Source organism: Arvicanthis niloticus, chromosome 16 (genome assembly GCF_011762505.2).
Source record: "Arvicanthis niloticus isolate mArvNil1 chromosome 16, mArvNil1.pat.X, whole genome shotgun sequence".
Taxonomy (NCBI): domain Eukaryota; kingdom Metazoa; phylum Chordata; class Mammalia; order Rodentia; family Muridae; genus Arvicanthis; species Arvicanthis niloticus.
In genome coordinates this window covers 31,630,878-31,653,705 of record NC_047673.1, presented here as the reverse complement: position 1 = coordinate 31,653,705, position 22,828 = coordinate 31,630,878, and the positions used below count along the sequence as shown (strand labels likewise).

At 42.3% G+C, this 22,828-nt stretch overlaps 1 protein-coding gene across 1 annotated transcript in view; it reads right to left on the bottom strand.

Moving 5' to 3' along the window:
* The window catches only part of Pdgfrl (platelet derived growth factor receptor like), a 59,338-nt gene that overhangs the window by 23,803 nt on the left and 12,707 nt on the right, over nt 1-22,828 (bottom strand). Inside the window, exon 2 of the mRNA XM_034519826.2 lies at nt 21,676-21,973. Within this exon, the coding sequence (XP_034375717.1) occupies nt 21,676-21,973 (298 nt within the window). The remainder of the gene's footprint in view (nt 1-21,675; nt 21,974-22,828) is intronic.

Genomic DNA, 22,828 nt, shown 5'->3' with positions numbered 1-22,828 from the left:
ATTTTTACAAATAAAACCCTAGACCTCACCCACATGCAGACATACTTGTCAAAGCAGGATTGCATTAGGAAAGTAGGCAGAGTCGCTCAGTGACATCCTAAACCATTTCCACTGAATAACAGTCGCCAAGATTGTCATCTGCCAACATTTTGTCATGTCCCTAGCCTGTCTGACTTGGCATATGGACTTGACTTCACCAGCATCGTTTTTTTTTTATAATTTAATACCATGCAGCACATCTGGGAAAATCACATGAAGACTTTTCATGAAATGAGAGGAGTTGTTTCACATTCTTTTAAAATAAAAGTTAGCAGAAAGCATTTCCTCCTTCCTTCCAAAGTATGTGGAGACACAGGGGTGGGGCACTGGATCTCTGGATCTCACAGTTCCCCAGGAAAGTTAGTGTGAATCTTTCAGCACTTTGTGGTCCTGTGGACTGTGCTGGTCAGCCTTTCCTAATGCGGCGAAATACCCATGAGAATCAAATTTTAAAGAGGAAAGGTTTAGTTTGGCTGGCGATTTAGGGTGTTTCCATCTATAATGGCTTGGTGGTCCCAGTGAACAGCATCACTGTGGGAATACACAGCCAAAAAATAATTACATCATGGAATCTAATAAGTTGAAAAAGAGAGAAAGAGAGAGACAGAGACATAAAGACAGTGTGAACATGTATATATGTGTGTGTGTGTGCTTACACACACACACACACACACACACACACACACACAGAGGGAGAGATGGATTGGAGAGGGACCAGTGTCTCAATAGTCCCTTCAAAGATACACTTCTACTGGCCTAATTTCCTTTCCCTAGGCCCCACTTCTAAAGATTCCAACAGTACCATTAGCTGGACACCAGGTTTCGGGTCATACTCCAGGCCCAGACTACAGCATGGGACATTTAGTTTGGAGGAGACTGAGACAGGAGACTGGAGCCTTTTGCTGAAAACCAAACTCATGACAGACTGGCCATTTCCCTGTGCCTTGCCTCTTTGGGATACAATAGAATGAGTAAAAATAGCTCAGCTTCACGGGGAGGCTTACTCCATACGCCAAGTGCTTTCTACACATGACCTCATTCTATGCTGATAACTCGAGAGGAGACAGAGGCTATTATTACCCTCCCCCACCCATGCCCCAAAAGGAACATAGCTGTGATTTTTTTTCCTGCACCATTAACACCGTCAGAACATTCAGTACACCCAGAGAAGACTTGTACCCTGCCTTCCCACCAGTCTATCTCTAGGGACATGTGGGGGCCTGTTCTGGTGCCATAGAATGTCCTACCTTTAGGGTGGGGTGAGTTCTTTATTTTTAATTTCCAGGGTGGAAATTTACTTGACGATAGGTTGGCTACAGCATATACTTTTGACTTCTTGCCACACTGAGGACTTAATCCAGCACCTTGGTATAACTAGGCAAGGACTCTGCTGTTAACCTCCACACCTGGCTCGCCATTACTCTGTTCCTGTGACCCAAGGCAACTTCAGGAGGGGGAAGGGCTTTATTTTAGCTTATGAGTTACAGTCTATTGTAAAGAGAAGCCAGGTCAGAAACCTGAAGCAGAAAGCATGGAGAAGCACTGCTTGCTGGATCTCTCCTGAGCTTCGTTCGCTGCTTTTTTTTATAGCCTACCACGATCAATCACTATGTCCTAAGGATGCTGCCACTCACAGTGGGGCAGGACGTCTACTAAAAGTCAATACAATCTCCTTCAGAAATGCTCTCTTGTCTAGGCGATTCCTCAATAGAGGCTTTCCTCTCAGGTGACTCCAGGCTTAGTCAAGATGCAAACTAGGACAGCGACTTGTACATGGGCCCAACCTGCAGCTCCACCTAGGGAGAAAGAGAAGTAGAACCCGTGCCATTTTTTGTTCTGCCAAGAAAATCCAGCGTTGAAGGAAAATGAGTTTGAATTTGAAACAAGTCCACCTAACAAAACAAATTTGCTTATGTGTACCGAGGTGTAAAAGTAAGTGCAGTTAAAATGACATCAGTGCTGTTTTATATATATTTTACTACAACAAATTAGCTAGGGAAGAAAGATACTTTCCTCTCCACATACCACCAGTGGGCGTTCACATTATGCAGTTTCTTCTCTCTCAATAGTGAGTTCTGTCTGGTCATAAATACTCCCTCACATTCCTTTCTTTGAAAATGCCCTTCGGATGGATTCCTTACCCTGTGTAAGCTGGAAGCCAGGCTGCTTAGGAGACTGGCCTGCAGCCCACTGTCTGCTTCCCTGGCCCACCCTCCTTTGTGTAGTCGGTGGGTGGGGTGAGCTGTTGCCCAGTGCAGCCAAGTGGAAATACAGATGCCTTCTCTTCTCCTAAAAGCTATTTATTGTTCTCAGAGGAACCAGCCATCAAAGAGAGCTGAGCCCCACCCACTCCTCCCAGCTTCCAGTTCTTGACAGAAAAAACTACACCACACACCACAGACACATCCTGAAAGATAATGTTTGGACCCTTTTTTTCTCTCTCTCTTATTTTTCCTGTGGAGCAGCTCTAGGGTATGGCACCTTGTTAGCTGTTTAACACTTTTCTCCTCACTGTGAGGTTACACAGCTTACCTCCTCCCTCCTGGCACTGATTTACTTAACCCTTTGGCTGGGCCACGCATCCCAAATTTCTTTGTTTTCTGACTCAGCAGAGTGCCAAGAATTCCCCTGTTCCCCCCACCTGAAGTGAGTGGACGGCAGAACTGAAGAAGGGGGGATGTTTGCAGAACGGATGGAAATGACTGATGCACCAGTGGGAGTTTATCATATGATCTGGACCATTTTACCAGAATGTTTCACTGTGGCAGGCTGGGAAGAGACACTGTGGCTTGATATTCTGCACTCGGCTTTTGTCTGTCTTTCATTTTTTTTTTTTTCAAGACAGTTCTTCTGTGTATCCCAGGCTGTCATGGAACTTGCTCTGTAAACCAGACTGGCCTCAAGCTCAGAGATCTGTCTGGCTTTTTTTTTTTTTTTTTTATAGAAAAGATCTCATTATGTCCTCAACTTGAAATGTAACCAGGCTGGCCTTGAACTCACAGAGCTTGCTTCTGCCTCCCCAGTGCTGGGACTAAAGGCATGGGCTAAGAATATAAATATATGTGTGTACACACACACACACACACACACACACACAAAATTAGTAAGGTTTATAATCACCTTAGGTGTTGCTCTAAATTTTTCCACGTGGCTGAGAAAGTCTGCACGGGATGTTTCCTGCCTGCCTTCACCTCCTCGGTAAATCCTTTTCACCTCCATTGCCTCTGATACCTTACCTTCAATACACCCCTCAGTTACACGTGTGCTACTCTAGGTGGTTCCTGCAGGCTTTCCACTTTCTAGAACTTTCTTATCCTCTTCTCCACCTCCTTTACCTGGTTAACTCAATTTTCAGACATCAGCTTGAGTTTTTGCCTTCTGATTTCCACCAGCCTTTCGTACACCAGCTGTATTAAACTGCTTATTTAATAGTCTATCTTCCTCTGAGATGATAAGTTCCAGGGCCACATGCCTCCACAGGACTTTGCACATTAGTAAGAGACTTTTTAAAATTGGAAGCCGGGAAGGGTCCAGAGAGATCAGGAAACAGAACATGTGGTGAATTACGATACACGCTGGTTGTTTTTTCAAGTACCCTGCGGGCCCTCCACACCCACCCCCTTTCTGGTCTCAAAGAGGTGGGATGTCCACACAGCTGGAAATGATCCAGTGTGGAAGTGATACCCCAGTCTACCACAGCAACTGAAAAAAACGTAGCCCCTGTAACATGTTTGTGCTCTGTTTAGCCACTCCTCATTTACAGTCTTTTACTGAATACAATTGTAATGCCGATAAAAGTCTGTCACCTAGTGGGCATTCTGATTATGACATGATTTGGAAATGACCCACTTAGAAGCCATCCCAGGAGGGCAAATTACATTCCACTTATTAGTTTTCAATCTTAAACTTGAAACTAGATGTATTAATATAGTCTAATCCAGGATGTAGCGAGTATATCTCTCCTGAAACTGGCTTCCCCAGTTTCAGGAGAACCGAGAGAGACTTGGTTCCAAGTTGGTTCCACGGGATGGCAGAGGATGGCAGCTCCAGCCAAACCCAGGGGACCAGCCCAAGTTTTTGGACTCATTCTGTGGCTCAGCAGCTCCAACCATCTATCTCTGTGTGTCATTTGCCTCATGGGAGTGGTTATTAGACGCTGGAAGAGCAGAAGATTGAGGAGAAAGGAAAAGAGTGGTCAGTGGGTACGAAGTTCCAATAGGCAGGGGAATTTGGTCCTTCTGTGTAGTGCTGGTAAGGTGGCTGTGGCGAATACCATTTTTGGATATTTCACAATAGGTAGAAGAGATCATTGTGGATGTCCTCAGCACAGAGAAATGAAAAATTATATGAGGTAATGAGTATGTTAAATAGTCTAATTTGATTAATTCACATTATGTGCATGTATAAATCATTCCACTGCACCTCCACTAACATACACAATCACTATGTGTCAAAGAAAACAACAAGGCTTAGTGACTAACAGCACTGGCTGTCATCCGGAGGACCAGGGTTCAATTCTCAGTCCCACATGGCTGCTCACTCCAATTCCAGGGGGATTTGCTAACTCTGTCTTCTGGCTTCTGCAGGCACAAGACCGGTGGTACATGGTATATATGAAGGCAAACCCCCATACACATCAAAGAAAAGAAATAAACATAAAAAAGGCAAATTTTTAAAACAACAGAAGCCAAGGATGGTAGCCATACCTATTATTCTCAGTACTTAGAACACTGAGGCAGGAGAATCGCCATGAGTATGAAGACAGCTTAGGTTACAAAGTAAGGACCTGTCTCAACTTTCTCCACAAAAAGAACAAGCAAGAAAAAAAAAAGGGGGAAGGGGGCCTTAAGTAAAAACACTACTTAAGGTTTTGTTTTTGCTTTTTGTTTGTTGTTTGTTTTTCAGCTTGAAAGTTCAGTGACAGGGCTGGTTAGGTGTACTTTCTCCACAGCCAGGAGGGTTTGAGTTCAGATCCTGGTGCCCAGGGAACACACCAAGGATTCTACAAACCCTATAGCTGCAGCCCTGAGGGACTGAATGACTCTTTTTGGCTTTTGTGTGGACACATACCAGAACAAACAAGTAAATAAAGTCTCTAAAAAGTGAAGAAGTTAAAGTTTAAATAGACCTTGTTCCCAGGTCATGGGTCATATATTGTACCTAACTCTTGACCAGCTCTCAGCCCCTGTTGACAGCATCACCTGCTCTCTGACAACCTGCATTTGCCAGGAGGCATTGTTCCGGGTGCCAGGGAACAGCAGCACAGAGGCCTTCTTCATCTCTGGTAAGAGACAAGACCTTTGATTGGATGTGGATGTGAAGGATGCAAACATCCAAGGTGATTCTGTCCTTCTGGTGATGTAAGGGCAGGGGAGGAAGAAGCAGGAAAACGGACTCTATGGCTCCAACTTCTCCAGGAATTAGATAATGACTTTAATAGCCTAAAGAGAAGTTAACTGTTTAAGGACCAAAAAAGTTGGGCTTTGGTGGTGAATACGTATAATCTCAGCACTGGGGTGGCTGAGGCAAGAGAATCATGCATTCAAGGTCAGCCTGGCTACAGAGCGAGATCTTATCTATGAAAATAGGAAGAAAATAAAAAAGAGAGAGGGATAGACAGAGAGCGAGTGAGAGAGAGAGAGAGAGAGAGAGAGAGACCTTAAACTTGCTAGAGACCTGTATTCACCATGGTCAGGAAGGATGGAGATGAGCTGTCTGTCTTTCCTTCCCTCCTTTTGCTACACACAGTGCATACATACAGTGCACACATATAGCACATACACACAGTACATACACATAGCATACACACATAGTACACGCAAGGCTCTAAGTATCTTTCAATGTTGTGTGAGCGGGCATGTGACTGTAACTGACTTCTGAGACAATGAGGACACCAAAAGTATTTCCTGATTCCTGGCACAAGGCAGAGAACCATCCCAGGTGCTAGGAATCTGACCAGCAACCAGCCGTGGCATTTACCACAAAGAAGGGTCTTTCTTTATGAAAGGAGGTGGATACAGACATCAGACTACAGAAGTGTTAGTCAATTAAGTGAGCTCACATACACTGCCAGGAAAGAGGAGCAGATGTGCTTGTATCTACATCAGCAGACTGGCTTTGCCAAGTTCTCTTGCTTATATTAGTAGCCTTGTCGTAACTGCAGAAGATGAACACCATGGATATAAATCAACATATGGCTAATGAACAGCTTTCAATGCAAGAAACACAAATGGCCAGGAAGTATTTGTTTCAATGTGTTCAACGGCCTTAGTTATCAGGGAAAGGCAAATTAAAACCACTCTGACATACTGTCTCATGTTAGTATAAATGGCTCTCATCCTGAAATCTGACGAATAAATATTGGCAAGGATGTGGGGAAAGAACTCTTATTCACTGTTGGTGGGAGTGCAAATTAATACAGCCATTGTAGAATTCACTACATAGGTAGCAGATGTGCACTAGGTCTTCATGTGGGTCCCGAACAACTGGAACAGGGGCTATCCCTGCAGCTGTTGCCTGTACATGGGATGTGTTCTTCTAGCTGGGCTGCCTTGTCTGGCCTCAGTGGGAGGGGAAGGGCCTAGGCTTGAAGAGACTTGAAGTGCCAGGGTTGGGGGATACCCAGGAGGGGCCACCTGCTCAGCAGAGAAAGGGATGGGGGATGGGAGGAGGATTGTGGGAACGGGTGACTGGGAGGGGAGCAGGGAGTGGGATATAAAATGAATAAGTAAAAAATTAATTAATTTAAAAAATAAGTAAATCAACCTAGTTGAATGGATAATGAAAATGTGGTAAATGTACAGAAAGGAATATTATTTAACTGTAAAGAAAAAGAAAGTCATGAAATTTGTACTTGTGTGGATGGACTTAGAATGTAGGTCCCTGCTAAATGAGGTCACCTAAACATGAAAAGAAAAAAAAAAAACCCTTGCACACTCTCCCTCATCTGTGATCCTAGCCTATAATGTACACATGCATATATGAAAACAGCTTTGTGTGGGCATTGAATAATATCGAGAAAGGAGCGAGCCCAAGGAAGGGTCATATTAACTTATTCGGAAGGACAGAGTGCAGGCAAAAGGGCACACTAACCATGACAGGGGATGTAAAGGTAATGGTTTCTCTAGTTTCTACTCTCATAGTTCTTTCTGTGGTGCCTAAGAACGTAATCGACAGTGAAACCATAAAACCCTGAATGAAGGCCCATGGCTTTAGCCCTAACCATACAGAAGGTCACTGGGATATGGTTGTCCTAACCACAGAGAAGTTCACTAAGGTATGTCATGTGTGGGACTGGGCAAGTGTGTGAGGGGCTACCTCAGTTTAGCTGTGTGATGTTCTTATTTGTGAGTTCATTACAACACTGTAATTTTTCTTTTTAAAAGTGTCCATGCCGGGTCAGAACTTATATTTGTGAGTTCATTACAATACTGTGATTTTTTTTTTCTTCTTGGAAGCGCCCACCTCCCTGGGTCAGACCTTATATTGGTGACACCTGTTCATAACATCGTCTCTATCTCCATGTCCTGGATGAGGAAACGGGGTCTCAGGAAGTGACTAACCAAAGATTACTTTGCTAGTTTCTGGTTAGGGCAAGTCTCAGAGCCAGCTGTGCCCCATCCACCGTCCCTTTCCACAACTCTCTCCACCACTGCTCTCACGGCAGGAAAGACACAGGATAAAAACCGTTATACTTAGAACCCAAACACATCTCTCATTGGAGACAAATAAACAATCTTAGTAGCTTGTGCAGAGTGTGTGTACACTAAGAGTTAAGCCTGCCAAACTGCCACACACTGGAGCCAGGTAATAAAATGACGCTACACTTCATCCAGGTAACATTCTTTTGCTATAGTATCAAAACATAGGTAGACTGTGAAATCGTAAATGTAAAACCATTGCTGGCTAAAGCTTGTGACAATATACTGAAATGTTGATTTTAAAACTAACTTTCTTAAGTTCCAGACTTGAACAACAACTCATTGTTGAAAAAGTCCTTATAAACCACTTTGTTCTTTGGAAAACAGAAACAGGCAATATCCATGCTAAAACCAAAACCTTTTGAAAAACCAGTGGGCAGCAAGGGACTTTGTAGCCTCCGGTACTAAATAAACAAAAACTAAATTATATTTGGGTGGGTATTTTTTTTTTCCTGTTGGCATTACGTTTTATCCTTTGTCAGAAATGCTGTGTCTCAATGAGTATAGCCAGACATTCTGTGATGGTTTGTGTATGCTCAGCCCAGGAAGTGGCACTATTAGAAGGTGAGGCCTTGTTGGGAGTAGGTTTGTCACTGTGGGTGTGGGCTTTAATACCCTCATCCTAGCTGCCTGGAAGCCAGTATTCTGCTAACAGCCTTCACATAAAGATGTAGAACTCTCAGTTCTGCCTGCACCAGGCCTACCTACATGCTGCCATGTTCCTGTCTTGATGACAATGGACTGAACCTCTGAACCTGTAAGCCAGCCCCAATCAAATGTTGTCCTTATAAGAGTTGCCTTGGTCATAGTGTCTGTTCACAGCAGTAAAACCCTAACTAAGACACCTACCAACTCGATTCATATGTAATGAGTGACTTGTAACACTCACAGCAACTGGGAACAACAAATGTGTGTAGAGTTTCCATTTGGGTTCTGTGTCACATAGTTGGGCTCTGCACTTTAGACTCCTGTCTTCTTAATTTCCCACATTTACAATTAGTGACAAGGAACAGCCTACTATTCGGTGTAAAGAAACAGAGTGGTCAGAAGATTAACCATGGGCAAAAATGTTAACATGGGGAACTTTGTTTCAAAACGTTTCTGATATTTGTTAAAAGTACCCAGCTCCACAGGAAGCACACCTGGGGGACACCTAGCCTCACAGCTGTAGAAGGCTGGGGAGAACTTTCTCCATAGGAAGGAGAACACAGCCTGAGTGTTCTACTGTCTGCAGGTGCCAGGTTCTGAGGAAGACGTCAAGAGTCTGTTTCTTAAAACTCGTGACAAATAAATTACAGTTTTCTATGGTTGTTTGTTACAGAGTTCTGCCTGAATGTTTCTATGTTTTTCATGTTTCATGGGTCCCTGGGGGCCACATCTGTTTGTTTGTTTTTTTGTTTGTTTGTTTGTTTAAAGAAGGTCCCCACTGTTCATGAAACAAATGCTATTTAACGGTGAAAAGTCAACCCCTGTCCCGATTCTGGATGTTCCTCTTTGATTCAGTCTCAGGCTCACTTATTTTTGAGTCTTCAAAGCTCTGTGTCTACAGGGCAGAAAGGCAGGTGTACTGGAATGACGGATGGATGTTGTTAAGTAGGCCAATGTTTCACTTGGCCACGCATTCAGCCAAGTGAAAAGTACAGACTTCAAAGAAAAGCAAGCATGTACCAATATGCAGGGAGGTGCATGGAGAAAGCAGGAGGAAGCACCAGAATACACCCCCAGCAAGGCCTGCCATGGTTGCCCAGAGAATATGCTTAACTAGGTTTAAGTGAGTGGATATCTAGGGACCAGGCAACGAAAGAAGAAAGCTCTAAGTCCCAGGAGGCTGGTGCTTCTGGGAGCATCTGTTAGAACCTCAGCCTATGAGAACAGAGATACTACAGTAAGCATCAGAGGCTTCTGCAGATGGTGCAGATCAGAGGCTTATCCATGCTGAGAAGGTTGATCTCTGTCCAAAGTGGAAATCTTCTGAATGTTGAGCAAGAGGAGACACAGCTCTGCCCTCTTCAACATTACTAGAAGGAAACTGGCGGAGGCTCAGCTAGGATCTGGCAGTTGGTGGTTGACTGGCTTGGGGGTGGGGCAGAGAGAGAGAGAGGAAGAAGGTGAAGTTGCTCTCCAATTTTCTGTTTGAGTGCTGGTAGGGCTCTTGAAAAGGTGAATTTCTGGAAAAGTGAAGTTTATGTGGAAAAAATGAATTTGCAGGTGGACATGCAGACTTTCTGATGACCTCCTCCCATGTTCCTCCTCCCATTACTGTCACCCCTTAGGTAGCACTTCATAGGTCCCCACTGAAACATAGAAAATAAGACCTGACAGATGGTATTAGCCAGTGTTCTCTAGAGGAACAGACCTTAAATATATTAAATATATGTGTAATACATGTATAATGTAGTATATTATATGAGATTATATGAAATATAGTATATGAGATTAGTATATTATATGAATATGAACATTATATGTCTGTACAAATATATATATATAATGTACATATATATATATATATATATATATATATATATATATATATATATATATATAAACAGTGGTCCAGCTACTCCAACAATGACTATCTACCAACAGAAGGTCCAAGAATTTGGTAGTTGTTCAGTTTCGGAGGCTGGATGTCTCAGCTGGTCTTCAGTCTGCACTGGAATCCCAATGAAATGGGCTCTAATACCAGCAAAGGAATAGTCTTGCCAGTGAGAGCAAGAACAAGCAGGCAAAAAGTTAAAGCTTTTCTGTTCCACGTCCTTTATTTAGGCTGCTAGCAGAAGGTGTGGCCCAGATTAAAGGAGGATCTCCCCAACTCAGAAGATCTGGGCAAAAAGTTTATCTTCCTACCACAAAAGATCCAGGTTAAAAGCATGTCTTTCCACTTCAAATGATTTAGGGATAAAACAATCTCTCAAGTATGCCAAGTGGCTTGGGCTTTAGTCAATTCCAAATATAGTTGACAATCAAGAATAGCCATTACAAGTCTACCCCTTGTCAACCTGACACACAACCAACATTGCCTTATGCCATCTTTATTTCTACATAAAACAATAACCAGGTCATAGTTATCCCCAACGTGATATAACTATCATACGTACAATGCAAGTGCATTATATCCTTAACCAGATCATAATTATACCTAACATGATATACAATCACTTGTACAACTGCAAACACATTATAGATTTTAGAATTGGTATCAGTGTCCCTTGAGGGATATATCCTTTTGGTATCTCAAACTTAAGTATGATATCCTCTGGGGTTCTCTTAAGTGATGTTATATTACATGATAAAGAAACGGAGGGGCCCCCAATCTCACAGAACCCAGAGGAAGTGGGCCTCCCAGGAGCTCTAACCTGGGCAGTATCTTAGGTAAGGAGATGCAACATCCTCCCCAAACAGGGAGTAACTGGGACCCACTAGGACCCAGGAATTCACTCCTGGCCTGGAGCACTGGTTCCTTCCTGTCTGCACCTGAGCACTGAGCAGAATTTGGGCCCCAGCACTTACCCCAGTAGTAACACCCACCCCACACAGTTCTGATACAACCAAGATAATAGAAAGGACAGGCTCCAGTCAGAGACAGGGCAGATAGCACTAAGGAGATCCAGATGGTGAAAGGCAAACACAAGAACATAAGCATCAGCAACCTAGGATACTTGGCATCATTAGAACCAAGTTCTTCCATACTAGAAAGTCCTGAATTCCCCATATCACTAGGAAAGCAAGATTCAGATTTAAAATCACTTCTAATGATGATGATAGAGGACTTTAAGGACATAACACTCTCAAAGAATTTGAGGAGAACACAGGTAAACAGGTAGAAGTCCTTAAAGAGGAAACACAAAAATCCCTTAAAGAATTTACAAGAGAACACAACCAAACAGCTGAAGGAATTGAACAAAACCATCTAGGACATAAAAATGGAAGTAGAAACAATAAAGAAATCACAAAGGGGGACTACGCTGGAGATAGAAAACCTAGGAAAGAAATCAGGAGTCATAGACACAAGCATCACCAACAGAATACAAGAGATAGAAGAGAGACTCTCAGGTGCAGAAAGACACCATAGAAAATATTGACACAACAGTCAAAGAAAATGCAAAATGCAAAAAGTTCTTAACACAAAACATCCAGGAAATCTAGGACACAATGAGAAGACCAAACCTAAGGATAATAGGTATAGAAGACAGTGAAAATTCCCAACTTAAAGGGCCAGTAAATATCTTCAACAAAATTATAGAAGAAAACTCCCCTAACCTAGAGAACAAGATACCCATAAACATACAAGAAGCCTACAGAATGCCAAATAGACTAGACTAGTGAAGAAATACCTTCTGTCACATAATAATCAAAACACCAAGTGCACAAAACAAAGAAGGAATATTAAATACAGTAAGGGAAAATGGTAAAGTAACATATAAAGAAAGGCAGACCTACCAGAATTACATGAGACTTCTCACCAGATACTATAAAAGCTAGAAGATGCTGGACAGATGTCATACAGACCCTAAGAGAACACAAATGCCAGCCCAGGCTACTATACCTAGCAAAACTTTCAATTACCATAGATGGAGAAACCAAGATATTCCACGACAAAACAAAATTTACACAATAACTTTCCGCAAACCCTGCACTAAAAAGGATAATAGCAGGAAAACCCCAATACATGGGGGGAAATTATACCCTAGAAAGAGCAAGAAATTAATCCTCTTCCAATAAATCCAAAAGAAGATAGCCACACAAACAATGCCACTGCTAATAACAAAATAACAGGAGCAACAATCTCCTCTCCTTAATATCTCTTAACATCAATGGACTCAATTCCCCAATTAAAAGACATAGACTAATGGACTGGATACGTAAACAGGACCCAGCATTTTGCTGCATGCAGGAAACCCACCTCAGTGACAAAGACAGACTCTACTTTAGAGTAAAAGGCTAGAAAACAATTTTTCAAGCAAATGGTCCTAAGAAACAAGCTGGAGTAGCCACTTTAAATCTCCATCCTGAGAACACAAAGGGAGGGACTCATGGCTCCACCTGTATAGGTAGTTGAGGGTGGCCTTGTCTGGCATCAGTGGAAGTGGACAGCCTTGGTGCCTGCAAGTTTGGATTCCTTAGTGTTAGGGAATTCAAGAGCAGGGAGGTGGGAATAGGAGGATGATGGGAGCACACCCTCATAGTAATAGGAGGAGGGGGATGGTGTAAGGGGGAATGGGAGAGGGATGGGAGTAATGGGAGAGTAATGGAAGGAGGGGGAATGGGAGAGGGGATAACATTGAAAGGTAAATAAATAAAATATCCAATTTAAAAAAAAAAGATAATGGGTCTGGCAATTGTAGTTGAGCAGTTGAGACTTTTTCTCAACAATTTATTACGGGACTTTCTCATAATCCTCAAGGACAAGGAACTGTGGAAGAGGCCCATGGAAATTTAAACAGATTGGTGAGACATACTGTTGCTGAGACAAAGAATGATGCTGACCTGTGAGCTTGCTGAGTGCCCTGACAAGGGTGACTGGGGAGCTGTATTGGACATATGTTCCTGACCCACCTTTGCTTGATTATATCCCAGATGTGACAAGCAGCCTTGGCCCTAGTTTTTAGACCTTGTGGGACAGAGAATCAAAAAGAGAAACTATGCCTCTTGTATTCTTCTTAAAGGCACCCAGCTATTAGAACTCAATCATGTAGTGGTCTAGAAATCAATCCAATATGGGAAATAACAGTCTACTTTTGTAAGACTGGATATGGACTTTGTCAAGAACATATTTGGAGGCTAGCTGTAGCTTGCTATGATGTTAGGATAGCAAGAGATAATGTTGGGACAGGATCTGGGTTTCAAACAAGGGTTAGTGCATGTTTTAATGCTCTTTTAATTGTCAAGCTAAAATGGGTTTTGCCTCTTCTACAGCATTTATTGTAAGTTGCATTGACTCTATAATTTCCAATTATGTTAGTGTGTTGAAACCTGGCATGTCTGTTATGGGGGTATATAAACCAGCTTTTGTCTCACTGCACTGAGTATTAGAAAACCCTGATTCTCTGAAAAAAGCTTGAAAGTGCTAGAAGAAGTGAGTTAGGCTTTAAGCAGAAGCAAGAGCGTAGCAGGCTTGATTATTACTGGTATAACAGCTTTAATTCCATTAATTGCTACCACCACTGCTTCTGCAATAGCATTGACACAAGAAGTTAAGCCAACTATTTTTGTTAATCATCTAACAAAAAATGTTACTAATGTATTGAGTATACAAAAGGATTTATATAGGTATCTGGAACAACGAATGATGCTCTATAACCCATTCAAATTATCTGAAGGAGGTTCAGGGTTCAAGAGTTAGGAGCCATCCCAAGCGTCTTGACAAATATTATTGGAGTAGTGTTACTTTTTAAATTTACAATGATTGTCATTATAATTAGAAAAAAGTTTAAATATACCTGCAGGATATTTGGCATAATCCTAACACCTCTCTGGGTGTGTTAACTTTGCATAATGCTGCTCTGTTGACCTTTGATACTTCAGATAATCCCGATAAAATTATCCATGGCCTGAGCTCAGTATTTCCATTTTGGACAAACTTTAGGAATGGCATATATAGCTTGATTAGGCTAGCCCTTCTTGTTCTGGGAATACTTTTATTCCTGCCCATCATGTTAAAGCTTATCTTTAACAACATCAACATGTTGGCAGCCAAAGTACATGGCTTAAACCTGAAAATGGACCCCTAGACAAAGTTATTAAATTAACAGGCTGGCAAGCCAAGGACGGGTCAGATTCTGCACAGAGCCTTACCAACCTAAGACAGAAGTGCATTGCATTTGATAATGCATCCATGATGGGTAAGGAAGGCATTCTTGTCAGAATGACCTAAGACAGGCTCAGTCTTGTTAACAAAATAAAATAGGGGGAGAGGTAGAGAGCCTTTAGGGTAGCTTACAAGAAGCTGACATGGGCCAACAACAAGGGAAGGGGCTGCTTGACAGGAATATGACATTGGCCAAGGACAAAAAAGTAGGCTTCAAGCAGGAATCTGACATTAGACTAGAACAAAGAAGTAATCACAAGTAGGAGTCTAAATCTTAGGCTACAATAAAGAAGTAATCTCAGGCAGGAATCTAAATATTAGGCCAGAACAAAGAAGTAATTTCAGACAGGATTCTAAATTTTAGTCTAGAGCAAGGAAGTAGGCTTCAGACGTGAAAATGACCTTGGGCTAGGATAGGGAAATAGGCTCAGATACGTTGTTCATCCTGATAAGCCTTTAGAAACAGGGATCACAGGAGGTTCAAGTAACTTGGTTTAATGCCTTGCTTTTTCCTTGACTATTTGTGTTTATTGTATTGCTTGCTCCTCGACTATTTGCATCTATTGTATTGCTAGACCCTCAACCTAGAACTGACCTTATTACATGCATGTAATCAAAATGGTATAAAAGCATAAAGGAAGAGGGGTATAGGATAGGGCATTATAGGGAGGGGAAATAGGGAAAGGATGACATCTGTACTGTAAATAAATAAAATATCCAGTAAAAAAAGAAATGGAGAAAAGAAAACACAAATGTTTGCACAAATGCATTCTTAACAAGACTTACATTCATGACAATTATAAACCTTGTTTCTGCATCTGGTACATGGCCTTAGCTGGTATTTATAGCTACTTTCCTCTACTACCCATTCTATATTTCCTCCACCCTCAGCAAGAACCTCTTGGCTCTTTTCCTGGAGGTGTGACCCATACCTGTATTCCTAAAGGGTCTGTGCCCTTTGTCATCCTCCCTGGATTAGGCTGTCATAGTTCCTCATTGACTTTAGTCACAGGACATGGTAACACCAAGAGACTCCCTAAAGGATCTACTACATTCCAGACATAATAAACTTACTATCTTCACCGTAGAGAAGCAATTCAATTTCCCCTTGGTAATCTAGATCAATCACCCCTCCTAACACTGCTATTTTTTTTTTTTTTTTTTTTTTTTTAGCCTGTTGTTAAACCAGAAACCCAAAGCATCCAAGGGGAAATCAGAGATTCCAATTCAATAGCATGTTTGTTGTGGCTCCTGGCAGAGAGCGCTCCCTTCTCCAGTAACAAACCTTCTAAGCCAGCAGAACTTAAAATTGCAGAAACAGGAAGCATAAATTTTCCTAGTCATTAGAGGTGATAGTTTGTGAAACTATTCCCTTTTCTACCTCTTGAATCCTGGACTTATGGATCCTGGCTATGGGAGAAATTGTGACACATATTGGATGCTGATTCAAAGCCTATACCATCTTCTGGACAACCCTGCCCCTGATTGTCAGGCCTCTGCTACCTAATTGGTGCTGTAACTGTGTCTTCAGAAGGCCATTCCATCTTTCTATCAGGCCAGCTGTTTTAGGTTGATGGGAAACATGGTGAGACCTTTGTCACTCATGTCAGTTAAAATCCTCATTTTTGCAACTGGTCATGTGGCCTTGGCTGGTTTTTATGGCTCCATGATCGTGGGCCCACTGTCACACTTCTCTGGCTATGAAGTGAGTTCCTTGGTCAGAAGCAATGCCACATGGAATGCCGTCGTGATGAGTAAAGCATCCTGTAAGTCCATCATGATAGTTTTGGCAGAAGCATTATGTACAAGAAAACAAATCCATAACCAGAATAAGAATCTACCCCAGTAAGGACAAGTGTTGTCCTTTCCATGGAGAAAGTAGTCCAATGTAGTCAACTTGCCACCAGGCCTCTGGCTGGTCATCCTAAGGAATGGTGCATATCTGGCGATGCTCAGTATTGGTCTACACTTTTGGCAGATCTGTCACTCAGCAGCACCTGTAGCCATGTCAGCTTTGGTGAGAACTCCATGTATTTGAGTCTATGCATAACTTCCATCTCTGTCAGCATGACCACTTTGTTCATGGGCCCATTTGGCAATGACAGGGATGTCTGGGAAAAGTGACTGACTATCCACAGATCAGGTCATCCAATATACTTGATTATCAATATTCCCCTTGGCTGAAGCCACCTTTTGATGAATGTTTACATGGGACAAAAGTATCTTCACATCCTTCCCCATTTGGAGAGATGTACCCATATACTTCTTCCCCAAACGTCTTTCTCATTAATTTTCCAATTGTGTTGTTTCCAAGTCCCCGAGCATGCAGCTAATCATTGGCTATATCTCATCAGTGAACGATAACACATCTGGCCATTTCTCCTCCAAAATACATGTATAACCATGTGAACTGCCAGAAATTTTGTCCACTGTGAAGACTTTCCTTCACTGGTGTCTTTCAGGGTTGCTCCAGAATATAACACTGTAGCTGTCCACTTCTGGCCTGTGCCTGCATATTTGCAGCAAACCAGGTTCCAGTCCTCGCTTCCTCAATCAACCAATCTTTTGCCACAATCCAGTGTAGCCTTACATTTGAGTATTTCCCCACTTAATACAGACCAAACACAAATCCAGTAGGCTTCTCATCTATTCCATTCCTGGAAACACTATGATTAGCTGGTACCAAAGGTCTTTATGAGTCATGCAACATCAGATTCACTTTGCCTGTGCTGGCTATTGAGTTAGGCCATTATCGACATTGCTTTGCATGCTCTGCCCATTAGGATAACAACAATCACCTTGCCTCTGGAGACTCACTGCTACCACCTGCTACTTTGGGGTCCAACTAAGCTCATTGCATTTCATTCATCCGACTGAGAAGCAGTATCTCCAACCCTAAGCTACGGCACAAATAAAAAGGCAACAACGAAGTTCTTCAAATGTGTTAGTGTTCCCTCACCATTTTGTGTCTTACGGGGTTAATGCAGGGCATGTCGCCTGGGTCTTTCCTTTGTGGAGGATTAGGTTTCACGCAGCACACCCACTCTAACATTGAAATTTCCCTGTGCCTTAAAATTCTTTCATCAACCCTAAGCCAAGAGATATCAGGCATCTCTAACCCCTTTTCAGTAGGCCATCTTTTGACAACTGCTTCAGCCAACCATTCAACAAACATTTAAACCATTCAAACAATTCAAACAAACCATTGACACAGTCTTTAACCCTGTGACTTATTATTATATTAAACATAATATATTAAACCTAGAATCTTCACTCAGTGAGCCTATATCAATAAACTCAGCTTGATCCAATTTTATGTCCCTTCCACATTATCCCATACTTTTAAAATTCGTCCCCACACATATTCCCGACGTCTACACAAATGAATTAGCAAACTCATTAAGTTCTTTAGTAGTCTAGCACACCTCCTCATGGACTATACTTTTAGTCTCTCCTCTAGGAGCCTGCTTTGCCGTAAGCCTGGCTATATGTCTAGAGGCAACTATTGGTGGGCCTTGAGGGACATCAGTAGTGTCTTGCCTAATCTCCTTCAGAGAAGGTCATTGATGGTAAGGGTTAACTTCCTCCATCAAAGGAGGGAGAGGAAATTGTCTTAATTAGAGTTACCGTTGCTGTGATGAAACAACACGACCAAGAGCAAGTCCGGGAGGAAAGCGTTCATTTCACTCACAGTTCCATAGGACAGTTCATCACCAAAAGCAGTGAGGGCCGAAACCTGGAGCAGGGCCTGATGCAGAGGCTGTGGAGGCATGCTGCTTACTGGCTTGCTCTCCATGGTTTGCTCAGCCTGCTTTCTAACTGAACCCAGGACTACCAGGCCAGCAGTGGCCCTATCTATGATGGGCTGGGCACTCCTCAATCAATCATAAATTAAGAATATGCCCTATAAGCTTGCCTATAGACTCATCTTATGGAGCCATTTTTTTAAATTGAGGCTCCCTCCTCTTAGATGATGTCTTAGTTATGGTTTTACTGCTGTGAACAGACATCATGAAGAAAGCAAGTCTTATAAAGGACAACACATATTTGGGCTGGCTTACCGGTCAAAGGTTCAGTCCATTATCATCAAGGTGGGAGCACGGCAGCATGTAGGCAGGCATGATGCAGGCAGAGCTGAGAGTTCTTATCTAAAGGCTGCTAGCTGAATACTGGCTCCTAGGCAGCTAGGATGAGGGTTTTAAGCCAACACCCACTGTGACACACCTACTCCAAAAAGGCCACACCTCCTAAGAGTGCTACTCCTTGGGCCAAGTTTATACAAACCATCACAGATGACTTTAGCTTGTGTCAAGTTGACATAAAACCAGCACAGCACAGCACAGCAGTACTTCAGAGGGTTGGGCTGTGAGTACATCCCTTGCTGGGGTGGACAGATTGCTTCCTCAGGTGAGAACTTGAGGGTTCCAAGTTTTCAGTGTCAATGGGGTCCTCCCACACATCTCCATTCCAAGTTACAAATCCCTTTCTTTACCAATGATGCCCTTACTTTACTTGCTCACACCTTCTAAGGCTGGAACTTGAATTTTGGCTATAATTTATCCAATCTTATGATAATTGGGGCTTTGTTTTGATTTTCCTTGAGCTCTGTGGCTTCTGGAGAAAAGACTCTCTCCCAGGGCACACTTTTTAAAACTTTAGACTGTTGATGAGCACCTGGCAGAGACCATTTCTATCCCTGAGGTCTCTGTTATCCTTTATCATATCCTGAGATTCTACAGGTTGGTTAGTTTTTTATCACAGAACACATTCTTTATCTTTGTCATTTTTATCCACAGATGCTGGGAGCAACCAACCAGCAGCACCTTGTTTTTTTTCAGCATTGTCATAAGTTTTATATACAGACTCAACAAATCCTTTGCTTCAGTATAGTCAGATGCATCTGTATCCTTAAGTTTGCAAGTAGTTCACAACATGAGTTTTTTTAAATACTCTTTTAGACTTCTAGATGAGGCTTCTGTAACTCCAGAAACTAAAGAAACACACTTTAATAACTGTAGACCTTGGTAAATTGGAAATCCTATTCCAAACACAAAATTTATTCTTAAACTTCTGTTGCTCTAGAACCACTTCTGGTGGCAAAGTCTATATTAGTCAGTGTCCTCTAAGGGAAAAGAACTTACAAAGTGAACCTAAGGGGGAAAAAAGTCTCTCACAGGTATACCCAGCTGCTTAAGTTTCAGTTAATTCCATATTAACCGAACAAGTCAATTTGACAACCTAGAAAGAATAGCCATCATTGCAGCCTATTATGACATTCTACACACTTTTGTCCCCAAAGAAACCAAGACCCAAATAATGTACACGATTTTCTTCAAGATACAGAGTTTTAACTCCAAACACGTTCCAGCATACTGTAGCTGGCACTCAGGGGTCTCTCAGTACTATCTGAAGTAGGCTCTCCATTCTGGCTTTTCAGAGCTGTGTGTGTGTGTGTGTGTGTGTGTGTGTGTGTGTGTGTGTGTGTGTGTGTATATGCATACATACACATGTGTTCTAGACCCCAGTACCTTGCACACACCAGATAAGATCTCTACCACTGACTACCAGCTTTTACTTTCCATCACCTTAACCACTATTCCTGAAGAAGCTCCGCCTCCAGCCTCCAGAAGATAGTCATTCAGACATAAGGAATCTTTGGTCTTTGTACCCATCATAAATTCATAAAAGTAAAACTAATCAGATACAGCTGGAATTTTTGAAGCAATTAAAATTGGTCTCTAGGCAGTTTGTTCATAGGAACCCACCTGGCCATTTTGGTGTCCCTATGATAGTTTAAAAAGAACAGAAAACATTGAATACATTTTTATTTTCACTAAATGAACTCTTTTTTTTTGTTTTTTTGTTTTGTTTTGTTTTGTTTTGTTTTTTGGTTTTTTGAGACAGGGTTTCTCTGTGTAGTTCTGGCTGCCCTGTAACTCACTCTGTAGACCAGGCTGGCCTCGAACTCAGAAATCCGCCTGCCTCTGCCTCCCAAGTGCTGGGATTAAAGGTGTGTGCCACCACGGCCTGGCTACTAAATGAACTCTTAAATATTCATTCCTGTACATTACATTTTCCTTAAAAAGTTCGGTTTCCTGTTCACTTTTTTGTCACATGGTTTCCTATAAAACTCCCTCCTCTAAGGAGCGCTGTGGAATGAGTGTCAATTTTCTAACTGTGGGAAGAATTTCACTAATTTCTGCTAAAATCATAAAGCAACCATTTTTTTTTTCTTCATTCATTCTTTGGTTTTAAGACAAGTTAAAAAGAAATCTATTTCAGCTTCAAAGATCTAATTCAAAATCAGCAAAATATGAACTAAAATTTGCCCTTATGAGACCAGAATACAAAGAGAGAAACTTTGGGACTCTGTCCTAAATGGGATGTCGCCATCAAACTCCTCCCCTCAGAGCTCAGGGGAACATGGAGGACCAAGAAGTGGGAAGGGACGTGAGAGCCAGAGGGGACACCAGAGAACAAGTCCCTCTGAATCAACATGAGCAAAGCTCACATGAACTCACAGAGACGGAATCAGTGAGCACAGGGCCTGCATGGGGGGCTGCACCTCATCCTCTGCACATATGTTATGGCTTCCAGTTTAGTGTTTTTATGGGATTTCTGAGTGTGCAAATGAGTGGATCTCTGATTCCTGTGCCTTCTCTTGGGCTCTTTTCCTTCTGCTGACTTGTCTTGTCTAACTCTGAAGTGACAGTTTTTTGTTTCATCTTATTATAGTTTATTCTTACCTCTTAGAAGCCTGTTATTTCCTAATGAGAGACAAAAAGATAGTGGATTCAGATAGGAAGGGAGGTCGGGGAGAAACTGGGAGGAGTAGAGGGAAGGGAAACAGTAATGTAGTTATATTATGTGAGAAAATAATCCATTTTTAATAAAAGACGAAGAGTCCTTTAAAAAAATAAAATAAAATAAAACCAGAACATTATTCTTTTGTTAATACCCCATCTCCCAGTGGTGGCCACCTGGGAGGGTGACAGTGAAGACACTTATTCTATTTTATACTCATGTGGAGTGTGATGGTGGATGTCAGAGGTAAGACATCAGATGATGGAAATAAAAACCAAACCCTTGGCCCAGCACAATGAACAGGAAGCGAGTGATGCTTACGTGAGACGGGAGTCCTTGAAGGTGTCCAGGTAGGCGGGGTAACTCCACTCCACTCTGCTTCCCTTACACCGCAGCTCTACGGTTTGCCCTGCCGTGAGACTCACTGTGGCAGCAGGCCTCTGGAAGCGACCGTTGTCCATTGCTTGCACCATGATGGACTGGCTCTTTGCAGTTGAGTCACCTGAGTCCCTGTCCTTTATCTTAGGAATCTTGGGTTTGGCCTTTTTGTTGGTTGGTTTGATTCTGTTTTCTCCTTGCTCCTTTGGTCGCTTGTTCTTAGGAGGATGTTGGCCAGCAACTGCAAAGATGTAAGAGGGAAACACTGAGCGTAGGAAACTCGCAGCAGGTGACTTCAATGCTCCCTGGTTTATGCCCAAATCCTTTTAAGCCATAATCATAAGTGACAAAGCAATCATTTTTTCTTCATTCATTCTTTAGTTTTAAGACAATAACTTAAAGAAAATATATTTCGGTTTCAAGGATATTATTTAAAATCAGCAAAATATAAATTATAATTTGCCCTTATAAAAACCAGAGCATTTTCTTCTGTTCATGTTCCATCTCATAAAGGTGATCACCTAGGAGGCTGCATTGAAGGCACCTAGAATCTGTTTTAGGTCTCACCAATCACTTTTCCTGGTGTTCACTCTAAGGTGACTCCTTAAATGCGAAGATGCTGATCTCTAAGGACGAGAGACATAAGTTGCATTAGAAATGCATTCGGGTGTCTTAAAACCTTTCTCAAAATGGAAATGGAGAGTGGGCTCCATATTTATTGGGGATGCAGAATACAAAGTTTACAGGGCTGGGGATAGAGCATAGATGGTACAGTGCTTGTTGTGTGTGCAACTGAGCCTTCGGTTCGATCCCTAGCACGGTGTAAGACAGGACTGTGTGGTATGTGTCTGTAAGCTGAACACTCAGATGTAGAGGCAGGGGAGGCAGAAATCCAAAGTTCTCCTCAGCTACACAGCGAACTCAAGGTTGACTTGGGCTACATGCAACCCTGTCTTTTGAAAAGGTATATCAAACACAAGCCAGCTTAAAGCTTCACAAGCAAGCTATTGAAAATTGTAAGAGTGGGAAGATGGCTCGGGTGGTAGAATACCTGTAAGGGAACCATGAGGCCACGAGTTCAATCCCCAGCAACTAC